The 16,005-nt window shown below is 43.4% G+C and overlaps 5 protein-coding genes across 5 annotated transcripts in view, besides 10 other annotated features; 2 read left to right on the top strand and 3 right to left on the bottom strand.

Annotated features, from left to right (window-relative positions):
• TSTA_121490 (reverse transcriptase, putative) overlaps positions 1–3,557 on the top strand; it is a gene marked incomplete at both ends in the record, with an annotated part of 6,225 nt that extends 2,668 nt beyond the window's left edge. The window contains one exon of the mRNA XM_002482353.1: positions 1–3,557. This exon is cut by the window's left edge and continues 5 nt beyond it. Within this exon, the coding sequence (XP_002482398.1) occupies positions 1–3,557 (3,557 nt within the window).
• Positions 3–3,296: a mobile genetic element.
• A 1,023-nt stretch (positions 3,558–4,580) lies between the features above and the next one.
• TSTA_121480 (chromobox protein, putative) lies at positions 4,581–5,162 on the bottom strand (the record flags this gene model as incomplete). Its single annotated transcript, XM_002482352.1, has 2 exons — positions 4,581–5,044; positions 5,111–5,162. The coding sequence occupies 2 exons, from the start codon at positions 5,160–5,162 to the stop codon at positions 4,581–4,583; spliced, it is 516 nt and encodes a 171-aa protein (XP_002482397.1).
• Positions 5,061–7,607: a mobile genetic element.
• On the bottom strand, positions 6,492–8,204 carry TSTA_121470 (retrovirus polyprotein, putative; the record flags this gene model as incomplete). Its single annotated transcript, XM_002482351.1, has 4 exons — positions 6,492–6,937; positions 7,108–7,192; positions 7,299–7,862; positions 7,893–8,204. The coding sequence occupies 4 exons, from the start codon at positions 8,202–8,204 to the stop codon at positions 6,492–6,494; spliced, it is 1,407 nt and encodes a 468-aa protein (XP_002482396.1).
• Positions 7,560–8,156: a mobile genetic element.
• A 498-nt stretch (positions 8,205–8,702) lies between the features above and the next one.
• Positions 8,703–9,353: a mobile genetic element.
• Positions 9,354–9,542: 189 nt separating this feature from the next.
• Positions 9,543–9,830: a mobile genetic element.
• Positions 9,831–10,109: 279 nt separating this feature from the next.
• Positions 10,110–10,619: a mobile genetic element.
• A 907-nt stretch (positions 10,620–11,526) lies between these two features.
• On the top strand, positions 11,527–12,246 carry TSTA_121460 (uncharacterized protein; the record flags this gene model as incomplete). The annotated part of the gene is made up of 2 exons (XM_002482350.1): positions 11,527–11,794; positions 11,819–12,246. The coding sequence occupies 2 exons, from the start codon at positions 11,527–11,529 to the stop codon at positions 12,244–12,246; spliced, it is 696 nt and encodes a 231-aa protein (XP_002482395.1).
• A 317-nt stretch (positions 12,247–12,563) lies between these two features.
• Positions 12,564–13,166: a mobile genetic element.
• Positions 12,713–15,505, bottom strand: TSTA_121450 (uncharacterized protein; the record flags this gene model as incomplete). Its single annotated transcript, XM_002482349.1, has 6 exons — positions 12,713–12,835; positions 12,867–13,169; positions 13,278–13,496; positions 13,552–14,651; positions 14,850–15,095; positions 15,427–15,505. The coding sequence occupies 6 exons, from the start codon at positions 15,503–15,505 to the stop codon at positions 12,713–12,715; spliced, it is 2,070 nt and encodes a 689-aa protein (XP_002482394.1).
• Positions 13,171–13,205: a sequence feature (AT_rich).
• Positions 13,519–14,550: a mobile genetic element.
• Positions 14,673–14,698: a microsatellite.
• Positions 15,506–16,005: the final 500 nt, after the last annotated feature.

Raw genomic sequence — 16,005 nt, 5'->3', positions numbered from 1 at the left:
ACGCCCACAGCCCGATGTGGAATGTCCATATCGACCAGAGGGTTAACGCAAGATCCCTCAAGGATCTAATAATGAGGCATGACCTCTTTATTAATAACGACCCTGACGAGCCAACAAGGCCTCATAAGCCTAGAGATTCTACAGCATCATTTGAAACATCTACTGAGACTAGGGTCTCAATTATTGATCTCACAATCAGTAGTCAAGCCCTTGGCCCTCTATCTGGATGGGAAATCGAAAGCCAGAGGCTCACGCCATCAGATCATGTTATGATCTGGGCTAGCTGGGAACCTCCAGCAACTACGAGTACAGAGCCCACAAGGAAAGAAGTCACAGGGTGGCAGATAGAGGCTCTACTAGGAGACAAAAAGGCTCTGCAGGAGGCAAAAGACACCTGGAACGAACTAGCAAAGACTCAACCAATACTAACAGACACAACCTTAACAGAGGAAGTGGAACGTGAAGCCGAGTGGATCGAGAGAACATTGACAGAGGTCCTGAACAAGCACTGCAAACAGATCAGGCTTTGTGCTCGATCTAAGCGGTGGTGGAACAGTGAGATTGAGGCAGAACGAAGCGTGTATTCCAAGGCTCGTAAGGCCTACCAAGCGGGTGAGATTAGCGACGAGGAGCATCGAGAAGCACGTAAGAGCTTCTATTCACTGATCAGGAGAGCTAAAAGAGAGTGCTGGGAGGGTTTCCTTCAGGGCACGTCTGAGGGCTCTCTGCCAGATCAGAAACGGTGCTGGACAGCCTTACGCTATACTAAACCACAAACACAAGGCACCACACCAGCCCTCACCGATGAGGCCTCAGGGGAGGTGATTGCAGCCACCTTTAGCGAGAAGGAGGAGGTTTTTAGACACCGTGCATTTCCACAGGCTCCAAACAGTAACATGGAGTTACAGCTTCCTGAGCGAGGATCGGCCCACAAGCTGGTTAACGAGGAAGTTGTTAAGAATGCCCTCTTTAGCCAGGGACTAGAGAAAGCTCCAGGTACAGATTTACTGAACTTCAGGGCTATCAGGCTCTTATGGAATCTAGACTCAGAGCGTGTGGTTAGCCTGACTAGGCAGTGCCTTAGGCTTGGGATACATCCACGTGTCTGGAAAACAGCCAAGGGAGTTCTACTGAGAAAGAACGGTAAAACCAACTACACACTGGCTAGTGCGTATCGAGTGATAAGCCTATTGAAGTGCCTAGGCAAGGTAATTGAGAAGCTCGTAGCAGAGTTAATTACAAACTTTGCAGAGGCTCAAGACCTCTTCCATGATGGTCAATTTGGAGGCCGTCGGCAACGCAGTGCAATTGATGCTGTGGCATGTCTAGTGGAGGAGATCCATCAAGCTTGGGCAAATGGGAAGCTGGCTGCAGCTCTATTTATGGATATTGAGGGGGCCTTTGACCATGTCATCCTAGCAAAACTGGTAGAGGTGCTCAGAGAGGCTGGCGTGGATGGAGATCTTATACATTGGGTGATCTCATTTCTATCTGACCGGCGAGTCACTCTTGTGATTGATGGACACGTGGGAAAGGAGGTACCGATAAGCTCTGGGTTACCTCAGGGCTCTCCGGTGTCACCCATTCTCTTTGTTCTATACGTTCATGGGCTATCAAGAGCCATTGAGAGGAGTGTGCCAGAGGTTCGATGTCTGTCCTTTGTGGACGACCAAGGCCTAGTAACAGCCGCAAGCTCAGTGAAGGAGGCTTGTAGGATCCTCGAGAAAGCCGCGGAAGTAGCCATCGAGTGGGGGGTGGCTAACGGGGTACAATTTGATCGCAAAAAGACTGAGGCCGCTTTCTTTTATAGACGACACAGACATCAAGTGGCCCAAAACGTATCTCGAGCCCGGATCAGGGTTGGAGGCGAGTTGGCAACTGTCAAATCTACAGTACGGTGGCTAGGGATACTCCTAGATAGCCAACTTACATGGAAGAGCCACTACAACGCTCGAATTAAGACAGCAAGAAATACGATAATCAGGTTAAACTCACTCTGCAGAGCTAATGGGTTACCTCCAGCATTAGTGAGGCGCATACAGAAGGCTACAGTGCAAGCCCAATTGCTGTGGGGTGCTGAGATATGGTGGCAAGGCCAGAAAACATGGGCACAAAGGATCCAGATTCTAATCAATAAGCAAGCCAGAGGTATTACGGGCATGTTCCCAAAAACCCCAATCGGAGCCCTAATCAGAGAGGCAGCGTTAGAGCCAGCGACAGTCTTAATGGACGCTAGAGTAGCTCGATACACAGCGAGGCTACTAGCTCTGCCTGACACGCATCCTACAGCGCAGATACTTCCAGTCACCCTCAGACATGGTGACCTTCACGCACAACCTGGAGAGCAACCACGGGACGACCGGGAATGGGCCTCTAGAGACAACAAGGTGCTAAATCGACTCGGCCAAAGGCTTGCAAAGCACCTTGCTCAACGGTTGAACAGAGACCCCTCTGGAGGAATTGAGAGAACTGAACAATGCGAGCTCCAAGGCTTCCCAGGCTCGATCCGAGTACTTGACAAGGAAGAGGCCCTAACAGAGGCTAATCAACAGCGTGCTGGAACAACGTTTTGGTCAGACGGCTCTAGACTCGATACAGGACGTGTAGGAGCCGGTGTCACTTTACAGGCTGTACCTGGAGGCCCCTGGGAACACGTAGAGGTGCCAATGGGCCACGGACACGAGGTCTTTGACGCAGAACTAGTGGGAGTAGCCACAGCCCTTGAATGGGCACTGGAGAGGCAACCTCTTGGTCCTATCTGGGTGTTACTTGACGCACAGAATGCTATTGATCGCCTCAGATCGACAAGGCCAGGCCCTGGGCAAGCCCTTGTTCTTAGGGCTCACAGGGCAGCTGAGAAACTAGCCTTGAGAGGCCAACCAGTCACAATACAATGGGTCCCAGGCCACTCAGGGATTGAAGGGAATGAGCAGGCTGATCAAGCTGCTAAACGTGCAGCTAGTAAACAAACCGCGCCTGGTTTTGAGCACCTATCTCTAGCGCACGTTAGAAGGGCTTGCACGGAAGCAAGGAGAGCCGCAGTATCTGAATGGGCTCAAATCAATGCTGTACAAGGCAGGCATAGAGATGGACGTGTCTACAAGATGCCTCGAGGCTGGAACCTTGACCCAGTGGCGGGAAAAGCTCCAAAAAGAGTGGCTAGTCGTTACTACCAGTTAAAGACAGGACATGCTCCAATTGGCACCTATCTATACCGGATAGGCCAACGGGAATCGCCTGAGTGTCAGGCCTGCAAGGAACCTCATGAGACAGTAAGGCATGTGCTCTTTGAGTGCCGTGGACGTCGTGCAGGACGAAGAACTCTCTATCAAGCCCTCAAAAAAGCAGGCGTGCCACTGCCTACAGCGGCTGAGGAAAACCCCGAGGCTAGGCTATTTGCTGAGCCTAGAGCGACGCAGGGTTTGCTGCAATTCGTGGCTGAAGCCAACCTATTCAATGATAAGGAGCGGACAGCCAGAGAGGCTGAGTCTAGTGATGCGTGGGGGTGGGATACGTTGGAGGAAGGTGGCCTAGGTGTCACATTGGAGGATGAATAGGGGTGAGGGCACACTAGTCAGAGTTTGTACTGATTAGGTGTGCCCACGGGTTTGGAACTATAAGGGATCTCCGGAAGGATTAGCCTAGGGAGAGTGCCCAAAGGTCCCTGGCATATCGGCCACATGGGGACGAGATAGTGATTTATTTTGAATTTTTGTATGTAGGATTCTGATAGGGGTGAGGCCTGTAGGGTCTCACCAAGGCTTCCAGAGGTCTGTCATAGCCAATAGGGCTGGGTACGGACAATAAACTTGAATAATAATAATAATAATCGCTTGATTATACATATTGTATCTTCCGCTACAATATGTCTAATCGCCTGATTAGTTCCTAGCTCTAACTTGTCCTAGTCTATTCTTGGTTCTGCACTATCCTGTGATAGGTAAAGCCCTAGGCTAACCTTCTTGGGTAAGTGTGACAATTTATCCATTAGCTGTGACGTGCTTATTCTGACAATTCCCTCTTCTGAAGGCTGACGTCCCAACAGCTCAATAAATAGTCTGTGTATCCCATCTGCGCTGTAGGTTTATTTTGCTTCCTAAAATGTTGCTCGTGTTATGGTTCTGAGCTAACCATGTCTTCAAAGTTAAATATCCGCAAGAAAAATCTCGTTCGTCACATCAAAGAGGAAGGCTTCAAAATAGTCTTTCCCTGCGTTTGTTATTCTCATTTAAATAAAATCTGTGTCAAATGTCCCAATGAGTCCAATCGTTGCAGTGAGTGTGCAAAAACTCCGGGGGTGAAGTGTATTCAGACACCTATATCTTTTTCCGATAAAGAGTGGCGGCGGCTTATTGCGACCCAAAATGAGTTAATGTCTCGGGAACTTGAAGTTCAAGATCAAATAGCTGAGCTGCTTGCTCAGCAACGTCGTATTCAAAAACAAGAGGATCTTCTTTAAAAACGTGCTGGCGACTTTATTGCTCATGATATAAAAGAAATAGAGGAACTGGAAAAATTAGAAGAGGAGGAAGAGAAAGAGAGAAAGCGTGAGGCTGAGCGTCAAAAAGAGTCAGAGGCTCTTAGAGCTCGTCAAAACTTAACTGCTGCTTTTGAATTTCCTTCTTCTGCTGATATCGAGGCTTTCGATCCTTCCGTCCTGGATAATTCTTTCCTTGACCAACTGATTGCCGGAATTCCCGAATCTTCTCAGGGCAATTCAAATTCCTAATAGGTTCCCATGTATCGTCCTCTGGTCCGTATCCTTTCCATCTAACCAAATAATAGATTTGTCTCTTTTCTAACTTTCTTTCAAGTAGTTTCTCAACTTTGTATTCTTCTTTATCTGCTTCTTCATCACTGTTTTCTGGGTTTTTTGTAGGTTCCAGTAATGAGATATGAAATATTGGGTGTATGCGCATTCTGGCTGGTAATTGGAGTTTATAGTTATCATTAGCGAGTTTTTCCTTAATCGTGAATAGTCTAAATTTGACTATGTCGAGCTTGTTGCTTGGTCGCTTGCTCTTGATGTTAAAAGTTTTTGATCCTGGTATTCGTCGTAGTAAGTAAACTCTCTCTCCCACTTATAAGGCTGATGCGTCCTCGCGCTTACTGTTGTAGTATCGTTTCATTCTCTGCTCTGCCCACATAATATCTCTTGACATTGTCTTATATATCAATTGCATATGAGCTAATTGAATCATTACTTCTTCTGACATTCCTTCTCTTTTGACTGTCTCCCAACTCATTCTTGGTATTCTTCCAAGGTTGGCGAAATGAGGAATTTGTCCTGTTGATACGTTTGTAGTATTATTTATTGCAAACTATGCTAGCGGTAATAGTTCTACCCAATTTTCCAGATTCCAATCAAGGTAATGTCTGAGGTATTGCTCAACTGCTTAAATCATTCTTTCAGTCTGTCCATCAGTCTGTTGATGATTTGCAGTTGATAGGTTGTGTGTCATTCCACATGTTCTTGTGATTGTCTGCCAGTAGTTCGATGTAAATAGCTTGTCTCTGTCGGATATGATCTCATCTGGTAGTCCGGTCCATGCAAATACTTCTCATATCATCAGTATTGCGCATTATTGTGCTGTAAGATTCTTCTGTACTGGTCTCATAATGACATATTTTGTGAGTCTGTTAATAATAACAATTACATCCGTATATGTAAGTCCTGTAATTAGATCTTTCAATGTTGGTAAACCTTGTATAAAGTCGACTGTAATCTTTTACCATAGTTCTTCTGGTATTTCTAGAATCTGCATTTTTCCGTAGGGTTTGTGGTTAATTGGCTTGTTTCTGTTACAATGTTCACATTTTCTTATGTAGTCTTCAACGTGTTTTCTCATCCTTGGGAAATAGTAAGATTGCTGTATTTTTCTTATTATTTGGTCGATTCCTTGGTGTCCATGTGCTGGTAGGTCGTGGTGCATCTTGATGATTTCAATAATTATTATCGATAGTACTAGTATTGATTCTTGCTATAAGGCTAATCCACTCTGTTTCTGTGCTTCTTTGTTTGCAATTGCTGTCGTAAGTATCTTGTCTTGTTGTGTTGCTTGGATCATACAGTTATGAAAGTCGTGGTGATTAACTGTAATTATTGCTACTAGTATTACTTTAACATTATAGCGTATTCCGTCTTCGTCTTCCTTTAGGATATTTGTCTTTGGCTGTTCAATCCCAATAGTATAGTCTGGTCTTCTACTGAGTGCGTCTGCAATAACATTTTCTTTTCCTTTGATATGTTCAATTCGAAACTTAAATCTGGATAGATATTCAGCCCATCGTATTTGTCATCTAGTAAGTTCTTTTGTCGTTGTAAAGTATTTCAGGTTGTGGTGGTCACTCTTTATAATTGTCTCTTCCTTAACTCCCTGCAGGTAGTATCTCCATTGCTTGAATGCTTCTACTATTGCGAGTAGTTCTCTATTATGAACATCGTAGTTCCTTTCTGCTACTATGAATTGTCTTGAGTAGAAGGCAACAATTTACACAATGCCGTCGCTTCCTACTTGTTCAAGTGCAATTCTGAGTATGTATTCTGATGCGCCTAATCTAATAATCTTTTGTTTTTCTAGGTCATCCAGTGTTAAAATTGGTGCTTCAGTAACTAGTTGTTTAAGCTTGTCGAATACTTTTTGTCGTCTGTTATTCCATACGAATTCTTCATCCTTCTTCAGGAGTTCCGTCATAGATCGGCTATGTTCAGAGTAATTCCGAATGTAGCGTCTGACATATCCAGTGGCTCCTAAAAATCCTTGTACTTCTTTGATGTTGGCTGGCGTTGGCCAATTCGTAATAGCATCTACTTTTTCTGGTTGAATCTTCAGTCCTTCCGGTATGTAAATCATTCCTAAGTAGTTGACTGTGGTTATGTCAAATTCACATTTTTTGATCTTGAGCGTAAGTCCGGCTTCCATAAGTTTTGTCATAACTTGTCACACGTGTCCTTCATGTTCGTTAGGGTCCTTTGAGTATACAATGATGTTGTCGAAGTATACTGCAACAATTTTGTTAAGGTACTGTATCAAAACATATATCATAAATCGTGCGAATTCTGCTAGTAGTCTTTTCAGTCCCATTGGAGCAACTGCCCATTCATACAGACCTTTATCCGTAAGAAATGCGATTTTCCAAATATCTTCTTCAGCCATTCAGAGATTGTAATAACACCATTGGATATCAAAGACTGTCATGATTTTTGCTCCTTAGAGTAGATCTTGTTTCTGCTCCTGATGTGGTGCTTTGTTCGTGTCATCTTCAGTTCTATTGTTGAGTGCTCTGTAGTCGATAACTATTTGCTTGGTTCCATCTTTCTTTGGTACAAATAATGCTCTTGCTGAGGCCGATCCTCGTCCTTCGCGGATATATCCTACAGCAAGAAATTCCTCAATGAGTTTATCTTCCATTTCTAGTTCGTCTTGTGATTTGTAATGTTGCTTGACTGAGGGTACCTTGAATCCTGATTTCAATGGTATTCGTACTTCATACTCTTTTGGATGGTTTGGTAGTCGGTATTCCTTTTTCACAAATAGTTCGATGTAATTGTAGTATTTTTCCGGTAATTTTGCTTTGACTTCGGCCAGTTCTTTCTTGTAAAGTTCCTTAGGCTTTGGTCGTACTGTTGCAATCTGTCTTGCCTGCGCTTTAATTTCCCTTTTCCTTTCTTGTTGTTCTAGTTCCTGAGTCCACGTCACCTTCCGTGTCTTTCTTAGGGTATTAGCTTGCCCTTTCTCTGAGGATGTCCCTGATTCCTCATGAAGATTCAATATCTTCTCGATATCTCTGTTCTCTGTCTTTGTCTTTATCATGCTGGAGTCGACTGCCACTGTTCCGGAGGCCCAGTCAATTATTAGGTTCTATTCTTTTAGCCATGCCATTCCTAATACTGCGTTATAATACTGAGTGTCCATTGGTACAATGTTGAACGTGATTGTCGTGGCGTATTTCCCTGATCTCATGAGTATTCCACTGGTTTTCTTTTTGTACCCTTCGGTAATTGTTTCTCCATCAATTCCAACGATTTTCGTCCATTCGTCAGTTGTTTTGACGGGTATCTTGTTAAGGTGTACAAACTTTTGACTCATATAGTTGCCTGTCACTCCTGAATCCAATAAGATTCGGATACCTTTCCCTTGGATTTTTGCGAGTATCGTAATTGTCTTGTAATCTGCGTCGGTTTCAGTTGTCGTAGCGATCATAACTTTTGGCTCCGCTTGGTGTTGGTTATAGTAGTTTCATAGTCTGATATTTCATAATATCCAGTCTGATTCGTCATGGTGTAAACATCCTGGTACTTGACACTTGTCTGTTTCGATCGTTGAATGGTATAGGTGAGCTTCTTCTTCGTAAACACATTCACATCCTGGCTTTTCAGTAGGGCATTTGAGTTGCAGTAACTCAACTGTCTTAGGTCCTCTCAATAGCTCTAGACAGCCCATGAGCATACAAAACAAACAGGATAGGTGACACCGGAGAGGAGACGACCTTCTGACACACTCCAACTGTTATTCTTGCTCAAAAGAGCTAGATAGGACTCCTCCTTCACGGCTTCATAATATAATATTGATGGAAGTATAAATCTCAGCAACCTCCAATAGGCCTAGTTCTTGTATAATCTGAGAATCAAGCACGTCCAGGGGAAGAAGGGTCTAATGATGGTGATCTAGGTTTTTCTCTTGTTCTGTACCTTCTTGGCATGTTAATATATCTGCTAATACATTCACTTGTCCCAAACAATACTTTAGGATAAAGTAATAATTGTGTAAGAACTCGCACCAACGTGCTTGCCCAGCATTTAACTTCTTAGTAGTCATGAAATACTCTAATGCCTTATAATTAGAGAGAATCTTACACCTATCCTCACATTGCAGTATGACTAACTCCGGCCTCCATTCATCCAACGCTTTAATGATGGCTAGCATCTCCTTATCATGGATATTGTAGTTCAATTTAGTAGGAGTCATTATATAAGAAAAATAGATCACTAGGTACCACTCTTTATCTTCCTGCAGTTAAGATAATATCCTAGCAACTACCCTATCAGAGGCATCTGTCTCCACACAAGTCGGCCGCTCTGGTTAATAGTGAGCTAAGATAGGAGCACTCATAAGAAGCGCTTTCAACTGATTAAAAGCCTCTTGACAAGCTTTGCTCCATATAAATAATATATCCAGCCGTGTGAGTTGATACAACAGTGCTACTACTCAACTATATGCCTCTATGAATTTACAATAGAAATTGCAGAAACCCAGAAACGATTGCACCCTATGTATGGTAGTAGGCATAGTCTACTTAACTACGGCATCAATCTTCGACAAGTCAACCTTGATGTGACGGTCAGTAATGAGGTTATTCGCAGAGTTCGGTTTACGTAGTCACATGCTAGGGTTACGTAGGGGGGTTCGTGATTCTGTCACGTGATCACGACAATACATCTTGTTTGCAGATAGCCTCACATTCCTAGCTTTTTCTTTCTTTCTCCATGTTTGGTATTCTTGTACTTAGCTTCCAATATGACTATTGAATGAGCCCTTACACTTGATCTCTTCTAGAGTCACGATAAAACCTAAATATTTAGTCGTCGTGACGTAGAACTCGCATTTGTGGATAGCTGCTTGCAGGCCTGCTTCTTGTAGTTGTTCTAGTACTTTCTTGACATGAGCCTCGTGCTCCAGCTCGTTGTCGCTATAGATTAACAAATCATCAACAAATACTATTAAAAATTTATCCAGATAGTTCATAAAAATGTTATTTATTAGCCTTTGAAAGGTCGCCGGTCCATTTGTGATTCTGAAAGGCATAACCTTATACTTAAAGGTCCCGGATGAATAGGGATAAGGGCACACTAGTCAGGGTTTGTACGGACTAAGCGTGCCCACGGGTTTGGAACTATAAGGGATCTCCGGAAGGATTAGCCTAGGGAGAGTACTCACCCAAAGGTCCCTGGCATATCGGCGATATGGGGACGAGATAGTGATTTTTGAATTTTTGCATGTATGATTCTGGTAGGGGTGAGGTCGATAGGGCGTCACCAAGGCTTCTGGTGGTCTGTCATAGCCAGTAGGGCTGGGTACGGACAATAAACTTGATTAATAATAATAATAATACTTAAAGGTCCCGTAACGGCACCGAAAGGTTGTGAGATCCTCTAAATCCTGATGCATTTAGATCTGGTGAAATTCTTGTCGGATATTAAGCTTCGTGAATATACGCGCCTTGCTCAATCTCTCAAACATCTCATTAACTAATGGTAATAGGTATTAATCCTTTTTGGTAATGGAATTAAGCTTCCGATAGTCGACGTGAAAACGAAGAGCCCCTCCTAGCTTCTTAGCTATTAAGATTGAAGACGCGAACGGTGCCTGACTAGCCACTATAAACCCCTTATTCAGGTTATCAATAATATACTCCTTTGCGGCTTCCAGCTCCTCTCTTCCTAGTCGATAGACTGGGCTGTAACCTAACTCTTGCTCTTTGATTAGCTCGATCTTGTGATTATATAGCTTAGGCGGAGGCAACTCGTCTGACTTTAACTTCTGAAAGACATCCACAAACTCCTAATACTGCTGTGGTAACTATTTTTTGATTTCCTTGATCTCTGGCTCTTCCAGTTCATATGGGTGGTTGAGTTCATCCAAGCGCTTATCGATCTTGTAGAGGCTCGTCATGCAGAGCTCTACCCTAGGCTAGCGCGCGTGCCTCGCGAATCCCACCGCGCTGATGAGAGCGATATCCAATTTGGCTGCCTTCTTTGCATTCTCGCGCCAGTCTCTCTTGTGTAGTGGTGGCGGAACTGTGGTCACTAATTCTAGTTAATCCTGATTTACCTGATGAAAGACCTTCTTCATATGAATCATTGAAGCTTCATGACTCTTCTTATAAGATCTCCCATGCATAATTCGTATCTCCGGCTCGGGCTTCTTGCTGATCTCAAGGTAAGCACTCAAAGGCTTTAAGTTATCTATAAGCTCATCCCACTGGTCTACATCCTTTTGATGTTCGAGATTAGATATAGGCCTCTTCAGTATCGTCCTAGGGAGATTCATAAAATGCTTGCTAATAAGCTTCTTTTGAAGGGAGCATTCCTCAGGCCAGATTAAACACCATTAATGGCAATCCAGTAATACCTGATTTTCTGCTAACTACCTCTTCCCTAATATTACTTTGTGCCTGCCAAGCTGAGTGACAAGGAAGGGTAGGTTCATTCTTTATCGCCCATTCACTAAAAGGTGAAGTATGAGAGCGTACTTGATTGGCTCAGCTTCTGCTCTATTAAAGCCTCGAACTTTAAGGGTGTTATTCAAGGTGACTAATGTGGTCTAAAAGTAGCGTACTAGCAAGCCAGCTAAATGCTGATTGATGAAGGCTAATCTGTTTGCTCCGGTATCAATTAATGCTCTAGATGCGGGGAGATCAATGACCAAGGAGTTAACCGAGGAGGTTGGCTTCGAACGATCCATTCACCGATTTCTTTACATTAAAGGGCCTTTGCAGGCTACTAAGTAAGCATCGACAAACCTCATGGCAAGTCCAGAGTGGCCCCCAGGAGCCACTGGTGACCCAGAAATCATGGGATCCGTATCTGGGGTCGATTCATCGACACCCACCCAGGAACCGCTACGGCTGCCTCAAACCACCCCTGCACCGATTGTCGGACTTGGTGACAGCCAGAAACAGTCCAACGAACCAACTCTGGATAACCGCGACACCATACACGCGATACAACAGGCTGGAGAATCCCAGCAGGCTCCAGGAATAACCATCGAGAAAAGGAAGGCCTCTAGGCTGAGTACGGGACCTCGGACTCCTATAGCTCGGTCTGGATTAAGCGCGGCTCCAAAGAGGAAGATTACACTTGCCGCAATGCGTGCAGTGAGCGCTCCTGCAGAGGATAGCCTCGTGATGAGCCTAATCGAGGACCTGAGGAGCCAGATGCAAGAGGCGGTCCACCAGCTCTCTGTCGAACTTACAACCGCCAAAAACGTGATCAACACGCAACAGGGCCTTATAACAACCCTCAATACGAGGCTAGAGAGCCTAGAAACCTACGTTAACGCCCTACAAAGCCGTCAAATCCTACCACTTGACCCCTTCACCGCAACGCGTGAGATTGCGGCGCACGGGCCACCGCCAAGAGCTGCGTCCACGGGAGGCTTAGCGCCCACCCCGATGCAGTCAGACGCAGTGTTGTTTTTAATTAGTCAATATGGATTCAATCAATATGGAACATTGTCAATATAATATTGACAATTGACAATATTATTATCAATATTCCTTGGCATTACGGAATTGCGACCACATCAAAATATTTTGACACTCGTAAACTACTCTATTCACCATAATACACTTATTCTCTCTAAGATTAGACTTATTCTATTAGGAAATGTTTTATTTAGTTATCTCAAATACTTAAATACACTATTAGATACAAATAATACCATAAGGTAATGGCTAGAATACCAAAAGGATGTTTATAGGACAACGAATTTCACTCACATAGAATTCAATTTTCTTGGCATAGATTATACTACCTACTTCTCAAAATCCTCCTTCAACAGTTCACTCTGATGCCAACTTTTCAAGCATTCCACCTGCTCAATAATCTCAGCCCCTAGCCTTGATCTATCTCATGATATTGTACGGCGTGCTCCTGAAAAGACTCGCTCAGGCTCGTCACTCATGGCTGGAATAGAAAGAATATCAATTGCTATGAGTGAGAGCCTTGGCCAACGCTTTCTTTGTTTCTCTTGAGACCACCACCAAAGAGCAGATTCATCTCCAGGATCATATGGCTCTCCACTGCAATAATCATCAAACTCATCCTGACTTGCTGGCCGAGTAAAACTGTTTAGGTCACGTACAATCTGATTAAACTCTGAAAGTTCTTTGTCGGGGTCCTCTGAAGCTTTGCTATATGGCCCTAGTATTGCCAGAGGAGGAGCCCTCTCTCGGTAGGTGCGCCAAAGCTTCTTAACTTTGTTTATCGCAGGCTTTTGCCAGGTCGTTCTCCAATTCGCGTGGATATATCTTGTACGACGGTTTGGATGAAGTATAAGCGCAGCAGCATAAAGAGGTGAGTCATCAGTCTTGCTGTAATATATATCAAAAGTATCCCAGCATTTCTGAACCCGAGAGCATATCTCTTTATCTTCACGATATTGAACCTATATATTTTAGATAAATTTCAATTTTAATATAATGTGACGTCTCAATAAGCCTATTCTAATGATAATCCTAAGCTTGGGAGAAGAGGAAGGGAAGGCCTAAGTTACAAACAAGTTGGTTGATAGGATCTTACAATTCTGCCTTTTTAGACCGCTTTCCCCATAAGGCCTCCATCCCATGACAGAGTGTATTTGGAGAGCCTCAAGGCTCAGCGCCAGTTTTCCCCTTTCTTCTTCTTCTTCACACTTAGTTTTCTTCGTCGATACTGCTACGCTTAGAAATGAAGTTGTTTCTGGGCCTTGAGCGTCCATCACATATAATGTGTACTTACAACGGTTTTTTCCAAGTATTTATAATAAGGACATCCATCGTAAAGAGTACACGATCGATCGTTGCTTGATGTCCTTGAGTAACTAGAGTTGCTTGACGGAATGGTTTAAGGAATTGATTAATTGTACGAAGCCTTGACCAGTCACTCAGGGTTAGATAATCATCCTGAAGATCATCAAGATACTCCTTTGTATAAGTATCAATTGCACTTGAGTAATCCAGTGCCACCTCACACATATAAGACCAGCTATTCCATCTTGTTCGGTTGTCCAGAGGAATCATTCTACCTGCAAGAGTCTTAAAATATGCTGTACGAGCAGCTGAGCCACGGATATGTATAACTATGTTATGACATTTTCCTAATAGTCCCATGACACGAAATATCTGCTGGATAGAGATATCACTTGCAAGCTCTCCTGCTTCTTCTTGGATCTCGTATAATCCAAGTTGATCTATTTCAATGTAGTTATGAAATAGAAAAGCTTGTACAGCTAAGTTAATCACATGGCCAATACAGCGGATACGTTTGAATAAAGCATTCCACTGGAGCCCTTCTTCCTTATTAAGGTATTCACCTATTGCACGGCAAAGGGTATCATTTGAACTTGCATTATCGGCAATAATAGATCCGATATTTTGTACGATACCGTAGTCTTGAAGAAGAAGAAGAGTAGCAAATTGCTCTACTCCAGAATGATTTGCAACTGTACGAAGCCCAATTAGAGCTTTTGATAATTTTCCTTGATCTCGTCCAACAAAATGGGCACAAATTCCAAGGAAAAGAAGCTTGTTTGGTGATGTCCAAATATCAAGTGAAAGATGGATACTTGACTCTGCTGACTGAAGGATTTTCCGTATAGTATCCTTTTGACTTTCATATGATTGTTCAATCTTCTTTGCGATTTCGGAGTGTGCCGTTGTAATGAAGTTGTCGGCCTCTGGATTTAGTAGTCGACAAAAAACATGAAATTCAGGCCATTCAACAACATTAAATGGGAGATTTCGCGCAACAATTAATGAAACAAGTGCCTCATTAATCATGTCCTTATCTAGGACTTTCTGAAGAACTTGAGTATCGATCTCTTGTGTTTGGCCTGATGATATTGCTCGGAGGTACAACTGTTGCAACTGATCCAGTGTTGCAGATTGAACTGGACCTAATGTAGGCTGAATATTATTATTATTATTATTATTATTAATCAAGTTTATTGTCCGTACCCAGCCCTACTGGCTATGACAGACCACTGGAAGTCTTGGTGACGCCCTATCGGCATCACCCCTATCAGAATCATACATGCAAAAATTCAAAAATCACTATCTCGTCCCCATATGGCCTATATGCCAGGGACCTTCGGGTGTAGGCTGAATATCAATCCCATGTTTTTTCTTAAGATGATCACGAAAATTGTTACTTGCTTGAGCACTGTAGGATTCGCAGTACTTGCAGTAGAAAAGACGGTTCTTTCCTTGACGCTCTGGTTCTCCCTCTCGCGGCGTACGAGTATGTGACCATGTCTCATGAGCCGATAGTTTCCTAATACTTCTTGGCCTTGATGTTGAATCTTGGGTGAGTGGAACTGATAGAAGAGATGGGTCTATTTCAGAGTCCATAGTTTTATATCGATCGAGTATTGTTATTATTCTGTACAGTTTGGAGAATGGAGGGGGAAAAATGATGTGGGTTGCCAAGACCGTTCCCGAATGCCAAGAAATATTGATAATATAGTCAATCAATATTCTCCTTATCAATTGTCAATATTGATTGACGGCATTGATAATAAAAATATTGACAACAACACTGCTTACAACGTACTCACTAGCCCTCAGGGGCCAGTTCCATATCTTACTACAGCCGACGCCACGAAAAGACTACAATATTTGACCACGCGTCTGTTTCTATGTGAACAGAAAGCTAGATTCAGCTACGTGGGAGATCCGATATCACGACAAAGATCTGAGCACGGTAACCCTCCATACAGCTACCCACGGCACAATATAGATTCATAACGTTTACAACCCAAGGCTAGCTAGTGGCAAAAATTCCATACTAGGCACCCTTCGCAGGCAGATAACATTAGGCGCTTAACATACTGTACTTGAAGACTTCAATTTACACTATCCACTTTAGACAGGCACGCACTAAAGGCAGGTTGACAACCAAGCTATAGAGCTAATTAATCTCATGGATAAATATGGACTGGAGCAGTGTCACGGACCTGGATCCACCTCAGTTCTAACAGCGGTGCGTCGTGATACGTTAGGATAATTGAACCTCGCACAGGTTCCGATCAATGATCAATGGAGCGAGACGAGTGGTAAGTAACGAAGTATGGACGATAACTGGGACGGTAACAAAACTAAGATAGAAGAGATCCCCCGTACAGCCTGGTGCCCGTACGAGTTAGAATGCTTGCTGAATTTCACTGCTGTATTCAAGTAATTTATGTCAAAGTGCTATGAAGAACTAAGTACTATTATTATTATTAATCAAGTTTATTGTCCGTA

This window comes from Talaromyces stipitatus, genomic scaffold (assembly GCF_000003125.1).
Source record: "Talaromyces stipitatus ATCC 10500 scf_1105507295555 genomic scaffold, whole genome shotgun sequence".
Classification (NCBI taxonomy): domain Eukaryota; kingdom Fungi; phylum Ascomycota; class Eurotiomycetes; order Eurotiales; family Trichocomaceae; genus Talaromyces; species Talaromyces stipitatus.
This window is presented reverse-complemented; position numbering and strand designations above follow the sequence as displayed.